Source organism: Typopeltis vanoorti, chromosome 7 (genome assembly GCF_054136105.1).
Source record: "Typopeltis vanoorti isolate ZY-2024b chromosome 7, IOZ_Tvanoo_1.0, whole genome shotgun sequence".
In the NCBI taxonomy this organism is placed as follows: Eukaryota; Metazoa; Arthropoda; class Arachnida; order Uropygi; family Thelyphonidae; genus Typopeltis; species Typopeltis vanoorti.
Window position 1 is genome coordinate 131,957,188 of NC_143555.1, and position 27,791 is coordinate 131,984,978.

General features: G+C 35.3%; 1 protein-coding gene across 2 annotated transcripts in view; it reads right to left on the reverse strand.

Annotated features, from left to right (window-relative positions):
* Positions 1-27,791, reverse strand: part of LOC150105074 (Golgi-pH regulating cation channel) — a 450,265-nt gene that overhangs the window by 242,717 nt on the left and 179,757 nt on the right. For both annotated transcript variants that reach the window (XM_090395474.1, XM_090395473.1), the window contains exon 11: positions 8,741-8,861. In XM_090395474.1, coding sequence (XP_090251600.1) covers positions 8,741-8,861 — 121 coding nt within the window. The remainder of the gene's footprint in view (positions 1-8,740; positions 8,862-27,791) is intronic.

Below are 27,791 nucleotides of genomic sequence, written 5' to 3' on the forward strand. Positions count from 1 at the left end.
TCCAGTCATTCAAATTATTTATTTCAAATTATTATGAAATCCCTCTGACACTATAATCAAATCTAACACTCTTTGACCTCGAGTTCCTTCTATCACATGCTGATTGAGGAATCAGCATGTCTCCCAACAGTTCAATAAATTCAGTTTCATTCTTTCCATGAGATTTTACTACTATTGGATAATTAAAGTCTTCCACATTATGACTACTCTTTTCGCACCCATCTTCTTTATTTGGTGATAGATTTCTTCGTCACTAGCAACTGTTCCACTGCAAGGTCTGTAACAACATTTCACTATGTATAATTATCACTGCTTCTTTTCACTGTTTAGTTATCTTTTCAGTCTCTAGCACATTATTAAAGATCCATTGCAGTTTATCAGCAGGAGTTATGTAGGTGTCTTAAGTATTTCTCTTGTTATATTATTATTGCCAATATCTTTCCATTTTTCATCTTCTCGATTACATTGATTATTTAATTTTTGGATATTGGTTCTGATGTAATATATAAACATCTGTTTATAGAAGGTTCTTCCATTACAAACTTCTAATCATATCCATTATATTGTTTTCTGGATTTAAAATTTCATCAACATGTTCTTCTAACCATCTCATCCTCTTCAGTTAGCCACAAACAATTTTTATCCTTTATAAGCATTAACTTGTTTCTTTTCTTCAGAGCCTATTTTCCTTGTCACTTTATACAATTTTTCAATGTATCCTAATACTGCAGCCTTTTGAGCTTCTTCTGCCAAACTGTCTACATAATGCCTTTTATCTTCTTTAATTTTATGCTTTCTTCTGTGAGTTTCCAGATCTTGTATGATAACCAATCTTTGCAAACATCTCTTACCACCTCATTATACACCAATTTAAAATTTTTTCATTACTTCTCAGTGATATTTTTTGGGGTTTCTCACTTTTTAGCTTCTGATTTTTCAATTATTATTTTTTTATTTTTTTAATCCTTATAGAAAAATTTTCCTTATTTCATTCATTTTTAATTTAGACATATCATATCTTACACTTCCCTTTTGATTTCTATTTTTTTTTTACTCCTATGCAGTTTTCATTTACGTTTGGCTGCTACCTAAGTAACACAATGAAAAGTAAGATAGGGAGGTTATTACCCCTCTTTATAACTATGATTCAGCCACATGTTGACTACTGTGCACAGATTTGGTCACCTATGTTTCTAGGGAACCAGGAGGTGGTGGAGAGGATCCAGAGATGTGATGAAGCTCGTGACAGGTCTGTGGAATATTCTGTGGGTTACAGAGTTTAGCTGATGGGCAGAGGAAAGGGTGATATGATAGAAACTTATAAGTTACTAAAGGGATTCTATAAGATTGACACAAAAGAAATTTTTCAATACACGAGGAACAAGAGGAAAACAAGGGGTCACACTTAGAAGTTGTCTAAGAGTGTGGTTAGTAAGGATGTGAATGAGTGGAATGCCAGAGGTTGTTGTGAGTGCCTTGACATTTAAGGAGATGTACGACTGGTATTGTGTTAATGGATTATGTGGGACTCCATGGACTACCTGTATAAATAATAATAATAGTAGTAAATCACATACCTGTGTATATGTTACATAAATTGGGCTACCAAAGGGCTGTCAATGCACAATATATATATAGCCTCTTGCAGTCAAGTCATACACACCTTCTCAGTGGTATAGCCTGTTTCCACAAATGGGGCTCTGGCAAACCTGGCGAGCATTGCCACCAAAATAGTATATCTTCCTAGATGGAGCCAACTAGACCTCTAGGTGGTAGATGTCTTTCATTGTCCAGTGAAATACCACCACCTTGCTTATTAGAGACCTGAAGTGGCTGCAGCCATGTTTGGTCACTAGAGCAAGTGTTCAGGTTTTTGCCCTCCCCCACTCTTCCCACATGCAGTGACAATGATATCCTCAATGACATGCCAATCTCCTTGTAGGAGGCTTGGATCCCTCCCCCCCATTTGAGGGAAGAAAACAGTAAAATGGTTCTGCAGGCTGAGTGCTGGATAGTACACAGGACTGCACCAGTTATTTACGAATCTGCAGGCTTCCCGATCAGCCAGCGTCAAATCCTGCAGCCACATATTTTGCTAGTTTGTGACTGTAGAGACCAGATACTGTGGCTGCAGGATGATTGAGTTCCCCTCTGTGTGGACGGTATGTTTGCAAGTCTGTCACCGCTCACTGCATGCTCCACTCTCTTTATCTCTTCCTAATCAAATATAATAAACCACAACTCAAAGAAATGTGATTTAACTGCAGACCACAAAAATTCTCCCACAAAAAATAGTTTAAAGGAACTCATAAAAAACAAAAAAAAAATCCAACCATAAAAACATGAAAAATCCAACCAACCCACCAACATTAATTCTTATAAAAAAAAAAAAAAAGTTTCCACATCAACTTCAGCAACATCCATGGCCTTAACAGCAATATAAATGATGTGTACGATCACCTACAGTCATCTGAACCAAAAGTACTATTCAGAAACCTAACTAGCAACCGCAACAACCACTGTCCATCTCAACTGCCCAAACTACATGTTACACATAACACAGCTCTATCCACCACACTACACTTGTGCATTCATCAGAACTGGCATACCATGCCAGAGACTGCAAACTCTTGAATCCCCACTGTTTGACTACTTTGACTCAAAATTTCTCTACCAAATCAATCTGCCTTTTTCAAAAGCTCTTTCAATCATTCTCCAAACTCCATCAACTACTCTGACCTATTCAATTATCTCTTTCTCTAAAGCTTGACATTCTGCAGTTGAAATACCCCAACAGTGAGGTCATCCTTCTTGGGGACTTCAATGTCCACAACTCACATTGACTCCCCCCCCCTCTCCAGTTTCAACGATCAACCAGGCAGGCAGGAATGCCGAGGTGTTTGCCATCAGCAATGACCTATCTCAGAGATCATCAATCTTTCAACCAGAATACCTCACAACCCGCTTCAAATTGCCAACACACTTGACGTCTTCCAAACAAGCTTCTCTTCCAAGTATACTGTAGTTGTTGGTTCTCCTCTTGGTAACTTGTAAAACAACCTCATACAAGTCTCTTTTGTCACAGAACTACCTTCATCCACCAGTTCAGTCTCGTGTCCTTTGGTGCTACGAGGGTGCCAACTGGGAGGACCTCTGTGACTTTTATTCTTCCTTTGCATGGTCAGACTACTGCTTTGGCTCTTCTGATCAAAATACCTGCTCAGACCGAATAACAGAAATCATTCTCACAGGAATGAAGGCTTTCATCCCTCACACTCCAAACTCTCAGCCACCATTCAAGCCTTGGTTCTCAAAAAAGTATGCCAATGCTGTAAAAGAAAAAAATCTCTGCTTACCATGAATGGCTCAAAACCAAAACTCCAGCTGCCCACTCTGCAGCTAGCAACAGTTGTAAAAGAATCATCATCAAGTCCAAGTCAGACTTTGAAAGGGCCAAATGCCGCAAACTAGACTCATGCACAAATGGCAGTTGCTCCTTCTGGTTCCTTGCCAAGGCCATCGGGCAAACTTCTGCCCACTCAGGTTTCCACCACTCTCAACATCTGGATGCCACTGTAGTTAGCTCACCTAAAAACAAGGCCAGCTTACTGGCATCATTCTTCTCTTCTAATTCCTGCATTGAACACGAGGGCAAAATTTCCTCCACTCTACCAAGAAAGGCTCCCTTCTTGTCACCCATAGTCTTCTAACAAAAAGAAGTCTGAAGAATCCTAAATAACCTGGACACAAACAAGGCATCTGGTCTGGATTGTATCCCACCTACTGTGTTAAAAACTTGTGCCCAAGAACTAACACTTACCATGTATTGCCCCTCAATTTATCCTGTCCAATTGGCATCTACCCTACGACATGGAAACACATCCAACCCATCCCAAAGAAAGATGATAAAAGCCAACCAATGAACTACCATCCAATTGCTCTCACTTCTGTTCTCTCTAAAATTGTAGAGAAGGTCATCAACAACCAACTCCTGAACCACCTCAAGTCACAACAACTAATCAGTGATCAGTAGTATGAATTCTGCGACTCGTGATCTACAGCTAATCTTGATTACACCACTCACCTCTGGACTCAGGCTATGGAGAAATTTTGAGAAACTCATGTGATTGTCCTCGATCAGGTTTTGCACAGGGGCCTACTTAAACTGCTATCCTATAGTCTGCCTTCCTCACTCTGCAACTGGATCGCCAAATTTCTCACTGATCACTATGTAACTGAGACGAATAAACCGTCCACCATGGTGGACAGTTTACTTGCCTCAGATTTCTCCACCAATGAAGGGTTACCCAAGGGTTCTATTCTTTCACCCCACTCTCTTCCTCTTGTATATAAATGATGTGCTCTCTCAGACTTCTAATCCTATCCATAGCTTTGTTAATGACAATACTCCATTCGTCTTTCTCATTCAACAAACCTTGTAGTGCTCAAATATTAAAATCCTCAAGATCTACCATGACCAACAACCTGAACTCAGATTTCCTAGCGCTATATCCCAGTTGGACAGCTACCAAAACACAGTCCTGTCTGATCTCTCATAAGAAAGAGCTCACATGCCCCTCCCCCTACTTTCAGTAATACTGTGAGCACAATTAGATTTCTCTTCTTGGATGACCTGTATCCAAGATCTTTCCTGGCACAACCACATTCAACTATAGCTTCTGTAGCTGTCAAAAAGCTGTACTTTTGTACAGCTTTTTGACTTCTTGTGCAGAAAAGTACACTTTTCTGCACAAGACACTACTTCACATCTTTACAGCTGCTAACTCTATACAAAGACCAAATCCACCCAGCCATGGAATATTGCTTCCATATTTGGATTGGTGCACCAAAATCCTCTCTAAGATTGTTTGATTCTGTCCAGAAGAGGGCAATCCAGTTAATTAATGACCCTTCTCTCACATACCCACTTCAATTCCTCTCTCACAGATGTTCGATTTCTGCCTGTGCTTCTTCTACAGATACTTTCATGGACAGTGCTCTGCTGAATTGACCACTTTATTTCCTCACTCTCCTCCAAAATCATTAAAACAAGAGCCATTGCTAACCAACACCCTTTACAATCCATCTTGAAACTCGCCAAACAAACTTCATGCCTCCTCTTTCATTCCCTCTACTTTTATCCTTTATAACAGTCTTCCTCACTTTGCTTCCCCAAAGATTACAACCTCAGCTGTTCAAGCAAAATGTGAACAGATTCCTCTTTTCTTCTATTCCTCTTGCCCACACACAGCACTAATGTGCATGATCATGTGGCTTTCATGTGTGGATCAGATATATAAAAAATAATAAAATAAAATAAATTAAACATAACATTTCCAGTATAATTAAAGCTTTTGGTGATTATGGTCTAATTTGTTCATTGTATTGAAGGAGATAGATTGGTAACTGTTCTGTCATAAGAAATATATTTAATATAATTCATTATCTTCTGACATCTACTTATTCCAAGAATATACTGGACTGCTAAGGTCCACTAGAAGCCCACGCTGTCCAATGGTCAACGGCAGTAACTCTGACATACAATCTGTCTGGGAATTTATTAAGAAACTAAAAATATAGTATTAAATATGATAGACCTGATTGCTAGCTTAAATATTGTCAGTTTATTCACTGAAACTACTAGGAATGAAACCACATCCTAGGAAAGCCTGAGAGTCAGATTTTTTCAACATTGTCTTAAAAGTAGTTTTTTTCTTGTTTGTAAACCAAGTATGCAAACAAAAAGTTTGTATACTTGATCGTTTAAAAAACGTTTAGCTATGGGTGCATTATCTTCCCTCAAATTTCAAATTTATTCACAATCAATTCAAACAAGTCCATGAGAAATCCCATATCAAACTAAAGAAATGGAAGACATGCAGATGTGATATTGATAATCTAGCTTGGTTCAGAAGATGAATTACAAGAAATTCTTAACTATCACAACAGCATACAAAAGAGAATACACTTTACTCTTGAGCAGGAGTCAGCCAAACTTTTCTGTACATAGAGGTCTTGGTTTCCATCTTAGATTACAACTGATTCATTTATGAGGTGTTCAAAGGAAGAAGAAAAATATTGATATGTACCCCCAAATCAAGTCGCATCATCATCCTTTCCCAAAATTCAGCATCAGAATTTTAAGGATAGGGTGCACACTAGAAGGGCATAGGAATGGAAAAACATAAAAGATATCACAATAAAGAATGGATATGGAATGGATATGATACCAGAGATAAAAAAATAATAATAATAAAAATAAAAATAAAATAAATAAATTCTAGACAAGATCCTCTACAAGTCCATCTGATAATGTAATCACAATTACAGATCACCTCTTCAATTAAGAATTACATAAATGGTACATAATGATTTAGATACAAAGATTCAAAAGTGTTCTTCAGCTGTCTACATAAGATATCTGCTGTACTCGGATTGCTAAATTCATCATACCACTGCTTAAGAAGTCATCGAGAGAGTCATAAAGATTGAATTAGATGCACATACTTATATATCAATTACAAACGAAACTGATAAAAGATATAGAGAAAAGCAATGACAGAATAACACAAAAGTGTAACAGTTCATGTAGAAAAGTTCAAAAGAACCAAAATGATCCAGACTTCATTCAACATGACAAAAACTAAGGTATGATTCTGAATTTTACATAATAGCTGTTATTATTCAATTCAAACAGAAAGAAATGGGATAAAAAGAACAGTTTGTCATGACAATGAAGCAAGGTGTTCTCAGAATATATGAAATGACAATGTTTTTCACTACATAGAATTACACAATGTCAGTTGATATTTACCAACTGCAGCTGCTTTATTATCACTTAGTTTCTATAATCCTAAGCACTGTGCCAGAGAAAAAAATAACAGACAATTAAAAAAAAAAGAAAAAGAAAATTGAATGTACTAGGTTATTTAAAGGGATAAGACAAGAATGCATGTTATCTCACTCTTATATGAAAGAAAGTGGCATTAAACCTGATATTACAATTGGAGGTATCACACTTAGCTCTTTTCTTTATGCAGATGATGTTTTACTTCTAAAAAACTCTAGTGCAGGTCTCCAGGATTCTCTAACAAAATCGAATAACAGCTGCAACAAATTTGGCATGAAAATCAGCAATAAAAAGACTAAAACTATGAAAATAGACAGGAACATTAAACAAATTCATATGGATACGCGTGGATAGGCTTATGTGTTCGTCAGATATGTTGTAATAGGTTTCACGGTATGATAAGAACACAGATGGTTAAGAAAATAACTATTTATTAACTTAAAAGCTAATATTTAGCTGGTATTATATCCAGCATCTTCAGAGCACACAACACAAAGTTTGTTACAAATGCAAGACAACCACAATCCGGTGTAACAGTGGGGCTAGCATAATGCAGCATGCAACACAAGACTAAAGTCCTAATATGACGCCATCTAGGTTTTAAAAAAAAAAAAAAAAAAAAAATCAAGTTTTGAAATAGTAGTCCAATACCAAGCTGGATATAATACCAGCGAAATATTAGCTTTTAAGTTAATAAATAGTTATTTTCTTAACCATCTGTGTTCTTATCATACTGTGAAACCTATTACAACAAATTCATATGGAATAAAAGAGAAATTAGCCAAAACACCAAACTAGCAGTATACAAAACAGTATTCAAACCAGTTTTAAGTTATGGATTTGAGAGTTGGGTTAGAAAGCACTTGATCAAATACTAGAAACCACAGATATGAGTGTTCTGAGAAAAATCAGGAGAGTGAACAGATGGCACCAATGGCAGAATCATATTAAAAATGAAGCTATTAGGAAGGAAATTGACATTGTTAGGATTTGAGAATGTGTAAGCAGAACTATGATGCCAAGACGGCAGGCAAGAGACCCAGAGGAAGACGAGGCTCAAGAAAATTGATGTTAGATATGACAATATTGGAATGCTGACAAGTAATAGACTAATTTGGAGGAAAATTATGCATAAGAGATTAATAATAATGTAAATTTAATCATGTAGTGCTGCTATAGTAGCCCAAACACCCTTTGATGGTATATATCAGGAAACTGATGATGAAGAATGCAATCACAAGAGTGGCCTGTCATCTCTTTCAACTTGAGAAAAATTCATCAATAAGAGATTAATAATAATGTAAATTTAATCATGTAGTGCTGCCATAGTAGCCCAAACACCCTTTGAGGGTATATATCAGGAAACTGATGATGATGAAGAATGCAACCACAAGAGTGGCCTGTCATCTTTTGCAACTTGAGAAAAATTCATCAATTGTAAATGATTTAACTCACTTACTAGCAGTAATGTTTCCACACAACTCATCTGACCCTACTTACCACATATTTGCATAACAAAAGCCCTTATGAAAGTCATTTGGTAACTAACTCTCATAAGGGCTTTTGACATCTGACAACAACTTTAAATGAAATATTTCATTTTGGCCTGAATGCAGTATTTGAGATCTCAATGGTAATAGTTACAGAACCTTAATTTTCTCAGATTTTATCTGCAACATTTTGAAACAAAGAGGATTTGGGAGGGGGGGGTAAGAAGGAGTTATGTATTATAATGCTATTAATTAATGATAAATTGATCCAAATTTATTAGTATTTTTTTTATACCAATATCACACAAGAGGCTAGATTTTAGAATATTGAGTACTTTAAACGTGCAGACTTAATCTCTATTGTTAGCATACATCAAGCTATTAAGTCAACAGATCTTACCTAAAAATATGACACCTCCAATCCAGAACTGCACTCGCAGAAGATCTCGCCACTGTAGGGCTGATACTACCAGCCATGCCACAGCATAAATTACATAAATAGCACACATCACTCCATAGAACTGAAATATTATTAATAAATAAAATTAAAAGTCATTCATAAGAATCATAAAAAAACAACTTATTTCAAACATTTCACTAAATTAGGATATTTAATTCACCAAATAACTTAAATGACTGCTAAACCACTTTTCATGATATAAAATGTGGCAAATCAATTGAAATAATTACAATACTACACAACTGAGAATGATTGACCAGATCATTAAGAACTCTCTTTGAATATATTCATAAAAAGTGAAATGTCAATTAACCTGTTTCACATTTTTTTTTTAACAATACCATTCTTTCTCATTTCTTCTGAATGTCTTGTGTTTTCCCTTCTGCATACATTATGGGTGACAATTTCAAAATTATATCAAACATCATGGAGTCTCAACGTTTATTCCTTTCAAGAGTACAACTTAAAAAAATAAATAAAACAGTTATTTTGCAGATAGCTGCAAATACTGGTATTGCTCATATTGGAGGTTAATAAAGCAAAACAGCACTGCAGAAAGGATTAAAATTACCACATAATTCTTCCAATCATCCCAGTAATATCTTCAAGGTATACTGCTCTTTCTCAACAGGCAAACTTTGTGCTACCTACATCTCCAAAAACCTCTAGAAAATGCACTTCTCAAAACATCCTTCAGTGGAGTTCTGACAACCTTTTTTTCCCATTTCAATGCTTTCAATACTCAATCCTGTTTTATTTCTCATAAAAAAGAATCTCCCCTTTCAGTTTTACAATTGACATCACTATTTATTGGACAAGTTGAGATTTCTTTTCTTGAGAAAAGAGAAACTGCAACCAAGGATTTCTCTTTTTTTTTTTTTTTCCCTTTGCTCAAGGTATATAAAATTATCTCTGTGCAACCATTAACTCTATGCAAACCACAAATCCACTCATCATTGAATAATATTCTCATATTTCAGGAGGTGTCCCTAAGGGATTGCTAAATTTCCTTTGACTCAGTACAGAATGGAGCAATAAGGTTGATTAATAAACCATTTCTCAATAATCACTATACTCTTACATGTAGTAAACAGTTACGGTTAATACTGTTGGCATTTTCTAAAGATATTCTCAATCACTGGTCATCAAAAGGGCAATGGCAATGAACATGCAGTCACAACAACCACATTATAATCCCAAACTGACTTAAAATTGTTGTTCCTCTTCATTCATTCTACTATCCTTTGAAACATATTTATCTCCAGTATATTTCCTAATAAGTAAATAAGAGAAAAATGTTAGGAAATACATAAGAGAGAAAGAGAGAGAGATATCTGTTATGTATTTAACACCGAGTAAAAATCTATTTGGTGTTAAATACATTACATTACTTCTTTCCCATGAAGTTAATGTCGATCAATACTGCTAACATATTATTGGTTGCCCACCTCTCAAATGGAACTGCACAAGACAAGTTGATTTATAAGAATTTCGCCAAGTGTAACAGCCCCAATTTTTGCAACTATACTTCTGAAGGGGGTGCTTAAGGGTCAAAGCTATATAACTGAGAGGAGACCTCCACATATCCCTTAAAGGAATGCAGAAAATTGATCAGGGCTTCTCACTTAATGTCCAATTCTCAACTTCTCTTCGTGCACCCTGTTAGGTATCTACCTGGATACCAAACAAACAAGTATGGGCTGGAAATTTGAGATTTAGCCAATGAAATTGTATTCTTATTGGCTTAAACCAAAATAAAAAATTATGGTATTACATGACAGAATTTCATGAGGATAAATAAGTTGCCGGTTAAATAAGGCCCCCGTTGTTTTCGCCAGGGAACCAGGGCAAACAGCGAAAAGTCAGCTACTGAGACAAATCCAAAAACCTACCCCAACTCAACATCACCAGAGTTCAAGATCGGTACTATCAACATAAGAAGCCTGATTGGCAAAGAAATGGAGCTAGCTGAGGAATTAGATAAGCACCAGATCGACATAATAGGGGTGACTGAAACAAAAAAGACAAAACTGGTGAGATCATTCTGAGCAATAAATACAAAATGTTATATTCAGGCATTGACAATCAAGGAAAGGAGTAGCCATAGTATTCCACACTAAATACAAGGCTAATCTTCTTAAATGGCAGACAGTCTCAAGTAGAGTGATGTGGACAAATATGAGAATCGGGAACAGGACAATGACACTTATTTGTGCCTATGGTCCCGAGAAAGTTCGACTAAGGTAGAAGTGGAGGAATTTTTTTAAGGCTTTAGAGAAAGCAACTGACACAATGAAAAAGGAAAAGTTGGTCCTCGTTGGGGATCTAAACAGCAGAGTAGGAAATGATTGTCACACACACAAAAATATATTGGTAAAATTTGGAGAAAAGAGCAAAGCTAATAACAATGGCAAATACCTGTTGGATTTCTGCTCAGGACATGAAATAGTTATTATCAACACAATGTTCCAACATAAAAATGTGCACAAATTCACCTGGAGAGAAGAGGCAAGGAATAAGAAAAGCCTCATCGACTAAGCTATTGTCAAAAGTGATGTTTTCTCCCTGATGCAGGACACCAGAGTGTACAGAGAATTTGAAATTGTAAGTGATCACCATTTAATCTTCATATGGATAAAATCTGGATAAAATTGATATGAATAAAATCTTGAGCAGGATAAAATTGAATTTCATATTGAAAAGAAGAACATGTAAGAAAGTTTTAAAGCAAATAAAAGTTGAGCTGCTCTCAGATGTGAACTGTAGACTAAAACACACAAACATTATTAAAGAAAAAATGAACGAGTTTGAGAACAGGAACAACCTTGGAGATTCAGTATCAAGACCTGAAAAAACATTGATTGATTCAGCCAGAGAGGCATGTGGTCAGGTTTTCTGATATCAAAAGTTCCTAACAAATAAGTCAGCTTGTGGTCTTAGAGAATACAGAGACAAATGTAAGAAAGCTAAACACTGTGTAAAACTAGCTAAACAAAAGTCATGGAAGGACTAGTAAGAACATAGAAAATAAATATCAAGAAGGTGGCAAGATATTCTGGAGTTTGTTGAAGAAGCTCAGAAATGGAGGAAAGAGTGCTGTAACTGCAATTAGAGATGATAAAGGTGATGTGAAAACAGGAGAAAAAGATATTCTTGAAGTATGCAGTAATTACTGAGAAAAAATTTTAAATGAAACAAACAGTGATAACAGCACAGTGGTAAAAAAACTGACAAGGAATGCAGTCAGGAATACTTATCCATACTTGAAGTATAAAAGCCACCAAAAGCCCGAAATGTGGAAAGGCAGTAGGAGTAGATGATAATCGACCAGAAATGCTCAAGTATGGGGATATAAAAGTCTTACAGTGGATGCACTGCATAGTTCAGAAGGCCTAGGCAGAGGGACGAATTCCAGATGGTTGGAGTAGAGCTGTCATAGTACCCATATATAAGAAGGGAAATAAAACTGAATGTGAGAATTAGAGGTAAAGGTAAGATATATGCAAGTATACTTGAGAAGGATAGTGGAAGAGAAGCATGGTGAAGAACAAGCTTGATTCAAGCCAAATGGAGTCTGTCAGGATCAGATTTTCACTTTATGATAGATAGTTGAGAAATCATGGGAATATAACAAAGATCTAAGGTGCCAAGAGAGAAGCTATTCGAAATGATACAGTTATATGATGTCAATGGGGCATTATATCAAGCAATACTTAGCCTTTATTTGAGTTGTAAGTCAGCAGTTAGAATTGAAGGAAGTACAGGAAGGTGGTTGAACGTTAAATCTGGTGTCAGACAAGAATGTACATTATCTATATGGTTCACATTATGAAGGAAAGTAGTATTAAACCTGATATCAAAATTGGAATTGTTAATGTCAGCTCTTTGATAAATTTAGTTTAATCCTTTATCCAAGTGTAAGGAAACAAAGTTTGTGCCTGAAAATATCTTCAGGACTAGGGCAAGGTAGTGCAACACCAGGCAACTCCAAGCAAAGGAGAAACAAGCTCTCATCACTCCTTGTCTCAGTATCTCCCATAATGCAAAGCACATCTCCTTGCAGACATGTATACTGCTATGCATTAAGGGAAGGGCCACTACCCAGACTGGTTTAAACCTTTATTGAGGTTGAAATTACCCCAGTCCTGAAGATATTTTCAGGTGCAAACTTTGTTTGCTTACACTTGGATAAAGGATTAAACTAAATTTATTATAGTCTAACCAAGTGAAAAATAAACTTCCAACATCTTTCTCTAAATCCAGAGCAATTCAATAATAAGGTGGTACACCCTGTTGGCAACTCCTATAGGTAAATATGACCTCTCCTATTGCTTCTGCCTTAGTAACTCCACGTTTGGGTCTGCTTCACACTGACGAGACCTCAAATAAAGGGAAATATCCACGTTTGGGTCTGCCTCCCATGCTGGATATATATGAGAGGCTCTGCTTGGGGTAGGTTTTCGCCTGTCTCTGAGTAGAACCACCACTGATATCATGGCTCTGTCTGGTAGTCGAGTGAGCCTGCCACGGGGTAGAGCCAATGCTGAGAAGTTCTTCTTGGTGATGAGGTGAGCCTGTCACTGAGTGGAACAAAGCTAAGTTGGGTGATCTTTCGGGATAGTCTAATTTTTAGAGAGGCCTTACTTAAATACACCTCAAATAAAGGGAAACCGGTCTGGGTACTGGCCCTTCCCTTAATGCATAGCAGTATACATGTCTGCAAGGAGATGTGCTTTGCATTATGGGAGATACTGAGCAAAGGAGTGATGAGAGCTTGTTTCATCTTTACTCAGATGAAATGACTGGTGTTGCACTACCTTACCCTAGTCCTAAAGATATTTTCAGGAGCAAACTTTGTTTGCTTACACTTGGATAAAGGATTAAACTAAATTTATTATAGTCTAACCAAGTGAAAAATAAACTTCCAACGTCAGCTCTTTACTTTACGAGGAAGATGTTATACTTCTAAATAAATCGGCTACAAGTCTGCAAGATTTCCTGAGTAAAGTGAATAACTGTTGTAATAGATATGGTATCAAGGTCAGCATTAAAAAGACAAAGACATTGAAAATATCAACTGCATTGTGAATGGAGAACCTATTGCACAAGTAAAACATTTCAGCTACTTAGGCACAATTTTCAGTGAGGATGGTAAATTAAATATGGAAATAGACAAGAATCAACAAAGCTGGTATGGTAGGAAGTCAACTGAATAAATTCATATGGAATAAGAGAGATATTAGCCAAAACACTAAATTAGCTGTATACAAGACAGTATTCAAGCCACTTTTAACTTATGGTACTGAGAGCTGAGTCAGAAGTAAAACACTTAAAACACCAAAGACTAGAAACCGCATAAGAGTCCTGAGAAAGATTAAAGGCATGAACAGCATCAATGGCAATATCATATTAAAAAGGAGGATATTAAGAAAGAACATGACATTGTCAGCATCCAGGAATGCATTATGAGAGCTAATCTCAGGTGGTATGGTCACCTAAACAGAATGGGAGAGGAAAGATTAGCAAAACAAGTGTTCTCTGCCAGGTTGGAAGGAAAAAGATCCAGAAGAAGACCAAGATATAGGTGAATTGATACAGTAAAAAGTGCCTTAAAAGATGGAAATATAAGATCTGATAATGTTGTAGTCTTGACATGTGATAGACTGATTTAAAGGAAAATTGTAGACAGGAAGTTAGTAATGATGTAATTTTTCATGTAGTATGATCATATCCTGTACACTCCTTGAGGGTATATATCAGGAATTTGATGAGAGTCAAAGCATTATAACTAAGAGGAGACATCCACATAGCCTTTAAAGGAATGTGGAGAACCGACCAGAGCATCTGACCTAATGTCCAATCCTCACCATCTCGTGGTGCACCCTGTTGGGTATCTACTTGGATACTGAACGAATGAAGATGGGCTGGCAATTTGGGATTTAGCTGACCAAATTGTATTCTTACTGGTTAAACCAAAATAAAAAATGATGGTACAAGATGACAAAATTTTATGCCAGCTGCGGCGCACACCCAGTTAAACAAGGCCCCCATTGTTTTCGCCAGGGAACCAGGACAAACAGCAAAAAGTCAGCTACTGGAACAAATCTGAAAACAAACCCCAACTCAACATCACCAGAGTTAAAGATTGGTACTATCAACATAAGAAGCCTGAATGGCAAAGAAATGGAGCTAGCTGAGGAATTAGATAAGTACCAGATCGACATAATAGGGTGAACGAAACAAACAAGACAAAAACTGGTGAGATCTTTCTGAGCAATAAATACAAAATGTTATATTCAGGCAATGAAAATCAAGGAAAAGAAGGAGTAGCCATAGTATTCAACACAAAATACGAAATAGAGTAATGTGGGCAAATATGAGAATAGGGAACTGGAAAATGAGACTGAAATGATTGTCACACATACAAAAATATATTGGTAAAATTTGGAGAAAAGAGCAAAGCTAATAACAATGGCAAATATGTGTTGGATTTCTGCTCAGGACATGAACTGGTTATTACTATCACATTGTTCCAACATAAAAATGTGCACAAATTCACATGGAGAGAAGAGGCAAGGAATAAGAAAAGTCTCATTGACTATGTTATTGTTGATAGTGATGTTTTCTCCATGGTGCAGGACACCAGAGTGTACAGAGGATTTGAAATTGGAAGTGATCACTATTTAGTCTTGAGCAGGATAAAATTGAATTTCATATTGAAAAGAGTAACATGTAAGAAAGTTTTAAAGCGAATCAAAGTTGAGCAGCTCTCAGATGTGAACTGTAGACTAAAATACACAAAGATTATTGAAGATAAAATGAAAGAGTTTGAGAACAGAAATCAAACCTTGGAGATTCAGTGGCAAGCCTTGAAGAAAACCCTGATTGACTCAGCTAGAGAGGCATGTGGTGAAGTTGTCTACAAGGATAGAAAAATTAGAACTCCATGGTGAACACAGGAAATTAAAGAGGCAGTGAAGGAAAAGAAGAAAGCATATCAAAAGTTCCTTGCAAATAAGTCAGCTTGTGCTCTTAGAGAATACAGAGACAAATGCAAGAATGTTAAACACTGTGTAAAACTAGCTAAACAAAAGTCATGGGAGGACTTTGGCAAGAATATAGAAAATAAATATCAAGAAGGTGGCAAAATATTCTGCAGGATGTTGAAGAAGCTTAGAAATGGAGGAAAGAGTGCTGTAAAACGAATTAGAGATGATAAAGGTGACATGAAAATGGAAGAAAAAGATATCCTTGAAGTATGGAGTAATTACTTTGAAAAACTGCTAAATGAAACAAGCAGTGATGACAGCACAGTGGTAAAAAACGCTGACCAGGCATGCAATCAGGAATACATATCAATACTTGAAGTAGAAAAAGCCATCAAAGGTTTAAAATGTGGAAAGGCAGCAGGAGTAGGTGATATTCGACCAGAAATGCTGAAGTATGGTGGTATAAAAGTCTTACAGTGGTTGCACTGTATAGTTCAGAAAGTGTGGACAGAGGGACGAATTCCCGATGATTGGAGTAGAGCGCTCATAGTACCCATATATAAAAAGGGAAATAAAACTGAATGTGAGAATTACAGAGGTATTTCCCTACTGAGTGTTCCTGGCAAGATCTATGCAAAGTATACTTGAGAAACGATCGAGAAGAATTGTGGAAGAAAAGCTGGGTGAAGAACAAGCAGGATTCAGGCCAAAACGAGGCTGTCAGGATCAGATCTTCACTTTACGACAAATAGTCGAGAAAGCATGGGAATATAACAAAGATCTGTATTTAAGTTTTGTCGATTTGGAAAAGGCATATGACAAGGTGCCAAGAGAGAGAGAAGCCATTCAAAACACTACAGTTATATGGTGTCCATGGGGCATTATATCAAGCAATACTTAGTCTTTATTTGAGTTGTAAGTCAGCAGTTAGAATTGAAGGAAGTACAGAAAGATGGTTTAATGTTAATTCTGGTGTGAGACAAGGATGTACATTATCCACTCTGTTATTCGTTATCTATATGGATCGCATTATGAAGGAAACTGGTATTAAACATGATATCAAAATTGGAGATGTTAATGTCAGATGTCAGCTCTTTGCTTTATGCGGTTTACTTCTAAATAAATCCGCTACAAGTCTGCAAGATTCTCTGACTAAATTGAATAGCTGTTGTAATAGATATGGTATGATGGTCAGCAATAAAAAGACAAAGAATGAAAATAGGCAGAATCATTGAAAATGTCAACTGTGTTGTGAATGGAGAACCTGTGGTAAGTAAAACATTTCAGCTATTTAGGCACGATTTTTAGTGAAGATGGTAAATTATATATAGAAATAGATAACAGAATCAGCAAAGCTGGTATGGTGGGAAGTCAATTGAATAAATTCATATGGAATAAGAGAGAAATTAGTCGGAACACTAAATAATAAGTGTGCCAAATAAAGAAGAAGACAAACACAGGTGAAGTCTTTCTAATCAGTAAATACAAAATGTTATATTCAGGCAATAACATTCAGGGAAAGAAAGGGGGGTAGCTATAGTAATCAACACAAAATACAAGGATAATCTTCTTGAATAGCAGGCAATATCAAGCAGAGTGATATGGACAAATATTAGAATAGGGAACTGGAGGCTTATGCCTATTTTTGCACAGAAGAGTCTACTAAGGAAGAAATGAAGGAATTTTTAAAGACAGAGAAGGCAGAAGACTGAATGATAAAGGAAAAGGTACTTGTTGGAGATCTAAACAACAAGTAGGAAATGATTACTAGACATATAGAAAAGTTTGAAAATATTCGAAGAAAACAGCAAAGTTAATAATGTAAGTGCCTACATTATTATATTTATTATATTACTATATTTCTGTTCAGGATATGGACTAGTTATTATTAACCATGTTCCATCATGAAAATGTGCACAAATTCACATGGAGAGAAGGTGCAAAAAATAATAGAAGTCTCATTGATTATGTTATAATTGATATCGATGTTTTTCCACTGGTTCAGGCATAAAGGATTTGAAATAGGAAGTGATCGCTATTTAGTTTTGAGCAGGATAAATTGAATTTCATACTAAAAACCAGAATGTGTAAGAAAGCTTTAAAATGAATCAAAGTTGAGCAGCTTTTAGAAGTAAACTGTAGTTTCAAATACACAAACATCATTCAAGAAAAAATAAAAGAACTCGAAAACACCCAAACGTTGAAGATATAGTGTCAAACCCTGAAGAAAACATCAAATGATTCAGCCAGATAGGCATGTGGTAAAGTTGTCTGTAAGGATAGAAAAATCAGAATTCCATGGTTGACTCAAAAGGTTCAAGAGGTACTCAAGGAAAAGATGAAAGCATAGCAAACGTTAGTCACCAGTAAGTATGCTTGTGGTTTTAGAGAATACAGAGAAAAATGAAAGAAAGGGAAGCACTGTGTAAAACTAGCTAAACAAAAATCATAGAAAGATTATGGTAAGAATCAGTGGTGGCTCATGGCTTGAAATTGTGGGAGTGCTGCAACTTTTGAAATATACATACTGTTACACCCTGATATCTTAAGAATGTATAATTCTCAGTTATCATGGTGTAACATGAAGAGCAAATAAATAAAAAAACCTGCATTAAAGTTAAAAGATGAATTATTTAAAAGAAATATCCTTGCACCCAATAAAATATAAAGGTGTTTGGTTTAACTAACTAACAAAAAGAAAGAATATATTAATGTTGTAATATGATATAAAAGAGAAAATTTAACTAAATAAGACAGGAAAGGATTAGTCATAAGAGATGGTATGTGAGAGGCTAGAGATTAAAATATTAAGTGATTTCATAGAGAAATTTTGGAAAGGGAATTAAGTTAGAGGCTAGCGAAATAAAAACAGACAATCGCTTAGGTTCAATTCCCGGATTGAGACATCGTTACGGGCCTGCCGATCAAATGACGTTTGGCAGAAAAACGCCACCCTAATTGGTCGGTCAAAAAGGGGGCAGAGAAAAGAAGTTAGAGAAGGTGCCGTTAGGAGAGAGGGTATAAAAGGGTTAGAACCCCCCCCCCCCCAAGGGACTCTTTTTGGCTTTTGGTTTTGGTTCTGTTCCAGGAGAATTCTTCACGAGCTCTTTCATAGGGATTTCACGGTGTTTTCCTGAGTGGTGAGATAGGGGTTATATCTCTGTCGTCACAACACGGAAACGAAAGTGAGCGGGATTTCGATTCCGTACTTCCTATGTAAGAAGTGAGAATGCCATATAGTCAAAGAAAAGAAAGCATATTCTTTGTGTTTCAACTCCAGTGTCAACTACGAAAAAGGGAAAGAAGTAAAGAAATCGATGTCCACGTCGCGAGTTGTACAGCCGTTATATAGATGATTCAAAGTGTGTCCTAAGTTACGAGAGGTTAAGACCGCGTAAGCAAAGTTCAATTCCAAAAGGAACGTAGGAGAAACAGATTATCGGAGAGGTTATACCAAGATAGTTTGATCAGAAAAAGGTAGAGGCCCATATGGAAAATTCAAGAAAGAAAGGTACTGTAAAATATATCTTGTGTTAACTAAGATTCGTCTGTATTAGTTATCATTATTCTAATACTGAACTGTTGAAGTGACCAAGAAAACAATACTAGGACTTTAGTATATGACAGAATATAATGAAAGTAAGCTTACTAATGTTAATATTATATGAGTAATTAAGTGTCCTGAGAATTTTGCATGTCTAATATATTGTATAAGAAAGTTTAAATGTCATAGTTATGTGTCAGTGCAGTAAACGGTTTAGTTAATCTACTTAAGTTTGGATAGTTAAATAGTGTGAATTAATCTTATATGACCGTGTCAAATGAGTTTATATGTTGAATTGTTATGGCGGCATGATCGTAATACCCATTTTAGGATCATAGCCTAAATACTTGTGATAAGCTAATGTTAGTGTGTAAATATTTAGTATAGCATTGAATTGAGAAATAACTAAATTTTGAATTGTACCATGTTAAGGAATTTAATAAACCTTTTGTCCAATGATAAAACAGTTGTCTGAAATTGTTGTCCAATGCACCACTTGAAAAATTATGAACCTAATCATGCGGGAAATTAATGTGTTAAGAAACGAGATAAAGTGTCACGACTGCAACATAGTTTCACTTTCAGACATATTTTAGTTCTTTCTCCTTGTTTTTGTATATAATATCTTAAACTAAATGTCCCAAAAGTGCAGCATAATACAAATATTAGGGATACTAAGGGGAGAATTAACTTAAGTATTAGTAAAAATTTTTATTTTTACTAATACTTAAGTAAAATATCAAAAAAATTGATATCTCGAGCATAGATAAGAGGAAATTACTATATAGAATAAAAATCGTAAAATGGGACACAACAATACACAGGGCCGCTGAGAGGGGGTAACACCTGAGACTTTTCTTTATCACGCATGCACGTTTGTTGTAAACGCATAATGCGATTACTAGCTAGCTGTAGTTCAGATGGATTTAGAGAGAGGATGAGATTTTTCCATGAACTGTTAAGAATAGTACCCTGGTTGAGGTTTCCACCAGTTTTTAACACTACTGCGGCTTCTTTGAATAAGCGATGTCTATAATCACTTATCCATGTCATCTAAATATGGCATGGAGCTATTTTGCCACTCTATCGTGTGGTTGGATGTTCAGAAATGATGTGCAAAGCCGGAAGAAATACTTCTGTTGTGGTTTACATCACCAACGTGATGTAAACCACAACAGAAGTATTTCTTCTCTCTCTCTGTCTGATCTCCAAACTCCGTGAAGTTTGTCTGATGTAGGCAAGACCACAGGAGCAAGGAATGTAATATACTACTGGATATTTGTAAAATGGCACCTTGTCTTTTGGTGATCCTAAAAAATGTTTGATGCTGGTGGTTGGTTTGAAGATCACTCTGATGTTGTGGGCTTTTAGTATTCTGGCTATTTGATAAAAAATTGACTTCATGAAAGGAATCACTACAGTAGAAATGTGCTGGGAGTTTTGTTCTTCTTGTCTGGGGTTGTCACCATATAGATATTTTTTGATGATGTTCGGAGGGTATCCATTTTGTGATAATGTTTTGGCTATTAGTGAGATTTCAGTCTGTGTATCCTCCTCTTCTGATATAAACTTGCGTGCTCTATTTTTCAACATATGGATAATGCTTAGCTACTAAAGTGTTTACAACGTTTTTAATGTTTCTTTCAATTTGCATTTACTAGTATTTTTTATACTTTTGTGTCAGCACCTTGAAAAAGCTAGACAGTTTGCTAGCGAAACTGGTAGGCAAAGAATGTTAAAATATTTGTATATGGTCAGTATTAAACAATAAGTTTTTTATGCTCAACAGTGGAACTGCGTGACGGTGCCACATTATGCTAATAGCTCACATTTCACTATGCCGTGCATATGCTTGTGCGCATAGCAATAAGGCACTGTGGTAAACACAGTGCTGCTAGCATCCTTCACCCTCTAAAGTGCTACAAGATGGATTTTTATTATTTTTTTTACAAAATAAGAGAATTGTATAGAATTGTTGATGATAAAATTAAATATTATAAGCAAATATAAATAAATTAATAAATATATTTGTATATCAAGAAAAATTGGGGGTGTTGCAGTTCCTCGGTGCCTATGCACGAGCCGATCTGAAAATAAAATATTGAAAATAAACATGAGGTAGGTGGAAAATGCTTAGCTACTAAAGTGTTTACAACGTTTTTATGTTCCTTTCAATTTGCATTTACTAGTATTTTTTATACTTTTGTGTCAACGCCTTGAAAAAGCTAGACAGTTTGCTAGCGAAACTGGTAGGCAAAGAACGTTAAAATATTTACATATGGTCAGTATTAAACAATAAGTTTTTTATGCTCAACAGTGGAACTGCATGATGGACAGTGCCTTAGTAAATTCTGGGAGCTATTAAAAAAACTGAGAAATGGTGGAAAGAGTACTGTAAAAGGAATAAGAGATGATAAATGTGATATGAAAACTGAAGATAAAGATATTCTACATGTCTGAAGTAATTGCTAAATGAAACGAGCAGTGTCAGCAAGGTAGCAGAACTCCCAGCAGGAATGCAGTCAGGAATATATATATATATATATTGATACTTGAAGTAGAAAAAGCCATCAAAAACATGAAACGTAGAAAGGCAGTTAAAGAAGATGAAATTCAACCAGTAATGCTCAAATATGGAGGTTTATATACAAGTTTTACAGTAGTTGCACTGCATAATTCAGAAGGCCTGGTCAGGAGATCAAATTCCAGATGATTATAGTAGAGCTCTCAAGATCCATCTATAAAAAGGGAAGTAAAACTGAATGCAAGAATTACAGATGAATTCTTCATTGATTGCATAAATGTGGAAAGATTTATACAAGTATTCTTGAGAAACAGCTAAGAAAAATTGTGGAAGGGAAGCTTGTTGAAGAACAAGCTGTATTCAGGCCAAATGGATGTTGTCAGGATCAGATTTTCACTTTAAGACAAATAAAGTGATTTGTATTTATGTTCGTAGATCTGGAAAAGATATATGACAATGTGCCAAGAGAAATATGAAAAATTATATTGAGCAATACATAGCCTCTTTTTAAGCTGCAAGTCAGCACTCAGAATAGAAGGATCTGCAGGAAATGGGTTTGATGTCGAATCAGGTGTGCACATCTCAACTGTTATTCATTATTAATATGGATCATATTGTGAAGGAAAGTGGTACTAAATCTGATATCAAAACTGAAGATGTTAATCTTATCTCTTTACCGTATGTAGATGATATTATACTTTTGAATAAATTCAGTACAACTGTTATTCAATTTATACTAAATTGAATAACAGTTGTACGAGGGTTGTTTGAAAAAAGGGTTGCTCATTATAGGCATAGAGTAGTTAGTATATATTTTCTTTTTCACCAATCTCATTAGAGATTGATGAAAAATAGATCAACAACCAAAAGACCAATTGAAACTAAAGAGCAAAGATGACTGATACTCAGATAGTTAGCCCCCATCTTGGTTAACTGCACTGAGTTGGCCTTCTCTGCCTGGGACTGCTCTCAAGTCATCCCTGCAATTAACTATAAGACAACATTGAATTAAGAGAATGGAACTATTTAACAAACCTCTCATAGCAAGAATAGACAGATTTTTATCTCACCCTGGTGCATATTGCATAATGTGGGTGATCTGCACCATCTAGTGATAAATTTGATATCCCCTAGAATGCTTTCATTTTAGACAAATTATGGATTCTACAACCGTGTTATAAATAACTATTTTAATTTCCAGACATTTCGACCTTCATATTAAGGTCATCATTGGAGTATATACATATAGACAGAGACAAGCTGAATTACATTTCACACAGTATACTAAGAGACAATGATTTGATCAATGGTTATTCTAGTGACATGACCTCTAGTGAAAAAAAAAATAAAATAAATATTAAAAAATACTAATCCAAATAAAAAAATAAATTAATTAAAAACTACATCAAAGCTATATTCTATTTAAGATAACATCAGAGAAACATTCTTTCATATAGACAGTTTTCTTACAGTAACAATCATGTCCTAATTTAAGATTTAAGATTCTAGATTACCTATCATCCTATTTATAGTTAACTCTTATGGAGAAAGGTTAAAAGTGGGTAGAATATGTGCCTTCAATATGCTTCGGATTTTTAGAAGATCATTATGGTGTGATGTAAACAACTGGTGCTTTTCCAGTCAATTCTATGTAGTGTTCAGTGCATGATCAGAAAGACCAGTTTCACCATAGTTATTATATTTAATGTGTCGTTTATGTTCCTTTTGTCTGATGGGAATTGTTTCCCCTACATAGGGTAGATTACAGGTGCAATGAATACGGTATACTCCAGGGTGGGCCAGCGGAGGGAGCGGGTCTTTAGATGAGTTGAGTAAGCTCTTTAGTTTAGCAGGAGATTTAAAGGTGGCTTTAAGGTTGTATTTCTGTAGTATTCTGTTTATTTTATCTGATGTTCTTTTAATGTATGGAATGGTTATAGTTTTATTGTAGTCTACTGCACCTGTAATCTACCCTGTATAGGGGAAACAATTCCCATCAGACAAAAGGAACATAAACAATGCATTAAATATAATAATTATGGTGAAGGTGGCCTTTCTGATCATGCACTGAACACTTTACATAGAATTGACTGGAAAAGCACCAGCTGTTTATATCACACCAAAACATGGTATGAACTTAAATTTAAGGAAGCCTGTGAGATTCTTATCAACCACCCTAATCTTAACAATAATGATGGTCTAAAAATCTGAAACATATGGAAAGCACATATTCTACCCACTTAACCTTTCTCCCTAAGAGTTAACTATAAATAGGACCATAAGTAATCCAGAATCTTAAATCTAATATAATAATTGTCATTTTAAATTAGGACATCATTGTGACTGTAAGAAAACTATCTATATGAAAAAATGTTTCTCTGATGTTATCTTAAAGAGAATATAGCTTTGATGTAGTTTTAATTTAATTAATTTTTTATTTGTATTTGTATTTATATTTTATTTATTTTATTTATTTATTTTTTATTTAATTTTTTTCATTTATTTATTTATTTATTTTCACTAGAGGTCATGCCAGTAGAATAACCATTGATCAAATCATTGTCTCTTTAACATACTGTGCGAAATGTTATTCAGCTTGTCTCTCTATATATGTGTATATGCCAGATGATGACCTTAATATGAGGGTCGAAACGTCGGGAAATTAAAATAGTTATTTATAACACAGTTGTAGCGTCCATAATTTGTCTAAAATGAATGCTGATCACCGTATAACACTAAAGAAAAGGATTCTGATAATTCATGGAGATTCGATGCACAAGCAATGCAATCAATATGGTAAGTTGAAGATGCATGTTTCTGGTTTGATTAATCAACTGGCATTTTTAAAACGTTGTAGGGACAGCAATATCATTCAAACTGCATTAAACTGAAGATAAAATTTTCCTCGAGAAAGGCGGTGAGGTAAATTTACCATATACCACAATATGGAGAAAGCGTTACTCAGAGAACAGATCCAGGCTACTAGAAAAATCTTGGCCTTTACTGAAAACAGTGTACAAAATTTAAAATCTGAACTTTCCAGTAACTTGAATGCACAGATTTGGGTTATTTTGGAGAGGATTACGGACAACTCAGTGAACCATATCCTTCAAACAAAGAAAAAAAAATCTCATATCCAAATTTCATAGACTAAAAGATTGACAATATTCAGAAAACAAACAGACATATTTGAATTTCTCTGCAGTGAACGTAAACAACCACCCACAAGCCAGTGATAACAACCAACCAGAAGCAAAGAAAAAGCTATGTTACTGTTATATTTAACAGTAACATAGTCAACCTATCCAGCCAAGCCTAAACAAAGATGAACTCTCGCTACTCAGCAAAGGTTTAAACTTTGCTGTAGCACCCAGATCGATTAACAAACTGGATTTTATTTATAATATGGAAAGAGGCTTAAGATTCATCCCAACTACCATAGCAGATAAAATATGTTTAGAAACTGCTAACATTTTAAATGTAAATTACAAGAAAACAATAACAAGCAACCTAACGAAACACGAATTAACAGCGGTGAAGTCACTAAAATCAAATCCAGACATCATAATTACTAGTGCTGATAAAGGCAGTGCTACATTTATTTTTAATCGAACCACATATTTATTAAAAATGAATCTGATAGTCTCAGACAACAGCACCTATCAACTTGTTAATTATGACAAAACCAACAGAATAAAAAAGAAAACAGAGAAGCAACTTAAATCTGCTACTATATGGCCTGAAGATACAGTCAAAAAATTACTTCCACACTACACTCGTTCTCCGAGAATTTACAGTTTACCAAAGATTCACGAACAAAACCCACTACTTCAGCCAATAGTTCAAGGTATAGACAGCCATAATTATCACCTGGCCAAGAAATTAGCATCAACACTCAAGGAGTTGGTAGGTCATTCCCCCTCCTATATCAGAAACAGACAACACTTTATAAAAATAATCAAAGACATTACATTAGAAACAGATGATTTATTAGTCAGTTTTGACTAATAAATCATCGTTCTTTTACGGACAAATTCCCTCCTGATATCACGGCAGTCTTTGAGTATGCATTACGTTCAGGTTATTTTGTGTGGTAAAACGCTTTCTACCTATAAAAAAGAAGGCACAGCCATGGGCTCGTCATTATCACCCCCCCCCCATTGCTAACTTTTACATGGAATATTTTGAGCAATATGCTCTAGATTCCTCTCCTTTAAAACCAAAAGTCTGGCTTAGATACGTTGACGGTTTTCCCCTATATAAGGTATATAGGAGAAACTTTCCTCAGCCACCTAAACAAACAACACAAACAAATACAGTTCACAATTGAGATTGAAAAGCAGACACTTCTGTTTCTAGATACTTGTTGCACGTCATCCTTCTGGCAGTCTTTCCTTCACTGTTTACCAGAAACAGTGATATACTGGCCAAAGGAACATAAACAACACATTAAATATAATAACCATGGTGAAGCTGACCTTTCTGATCATGCACTGAACACTTTACACAGAATTGACTGGAAAAGTACCAGTTGTTTACATCACACCAAAACATGGTATGAATATAAATTTAAGGAATCCTGTGAGATTCTTATCAACAACCCTAATCTTAACAATAATGATGGTCTAAAAATCCCAAGCATATGGAAGGAACATATCTACCCACTTAACCTTTCTCCCTAAGGGTTAACTATAAATAAGACCATAAGTAATCCAGAATCTTAAATCTAATATAACAATTGTCATGTTAAATTAGTACATCACTGTTACTGTAAGAAAACTATCTATGTGAAAGAATGTTTATCTGATATTATCCTAAATGGAATATAGCTTTGATATAGTATTTAATTAATTAATTTATTTTTTATTTCGATTTGTATTTTTTTTTTAATTTACTTTTTGATTTATTTTATTTTTTTCCACTAGAGGTCATGCCAGTAGAATAATGGTTGATCAAATCATTGTCTTTTTAGCATACTGCGTGAAATGTAATTCAGTTTGTCTCTATATATGTGTATATACACTACAGATAATGACCTTAATATGAAGGTCGAATGTCAGGAAATTAAAATAGCTATTTATAACACGGTTATAGAGTCCATAATTTGTCTAAAATGAAAGCATTCTAGGGGATATCAAATTTATCACTAGATGGTGTAGACCACCCAGATTATGCAATATTCACCAGGGTGAGATAAAATTCTGTCTATTCTTGCTATGAGAGGTTTTTTAAATAGCTCCATTCGCTTAATTCAATATGGTCTTATAGTCAATTGCAGGGATGACTGGAGAGCAATCCCAGGCAGAGAAGGCCAACTCAAGGCAGTTAACCCAGATGGGGGCTAACTACCTGGGTATCAGTCATTGTTGCACTGAGTTTCAATTGGTCTTTTGGTTGTTGATATATAAATGGGATGGTGAAAAAGGAAAACTGACAGCCTATGGCTATACGATGATATAAAAGAGCTGAGCCCTTTTCTCTCTCTCATGCTATTTATCTTTCTTTCTTTTTACTAATACTATCAGGCTCTCTTGCACCCCTATACTAACTACTGTAGACCTATGATGAGCAACCATTTACTTTTTTCACCTCAATATGTCGTAAAACTAAAATAGTTATTTATAACAATGTTGAAGAGTCCATAATTTGTCTAAAATGAATGCTGATCACCGTGTAACACTAAAGGAAAGGACCCTAGAATGCTTCTTCCTAAATAGAAAAATCATCTGACTGAACAATAAAATTTCCACAGTACAATATTATAAAGCATTCAGATGCCATATTGCTGGTTTTCAAATCCATGCTTCTTTCTAACCTTCCATAAATGGTATTTTAATTCATTAATTATAAAAATCAAAATTCTCTTCCCATTGCTGACAGGTGGTGGATATTGTAAAAAAATAACCTGTTCTGTTGTAAGTAATGGAATGCCCA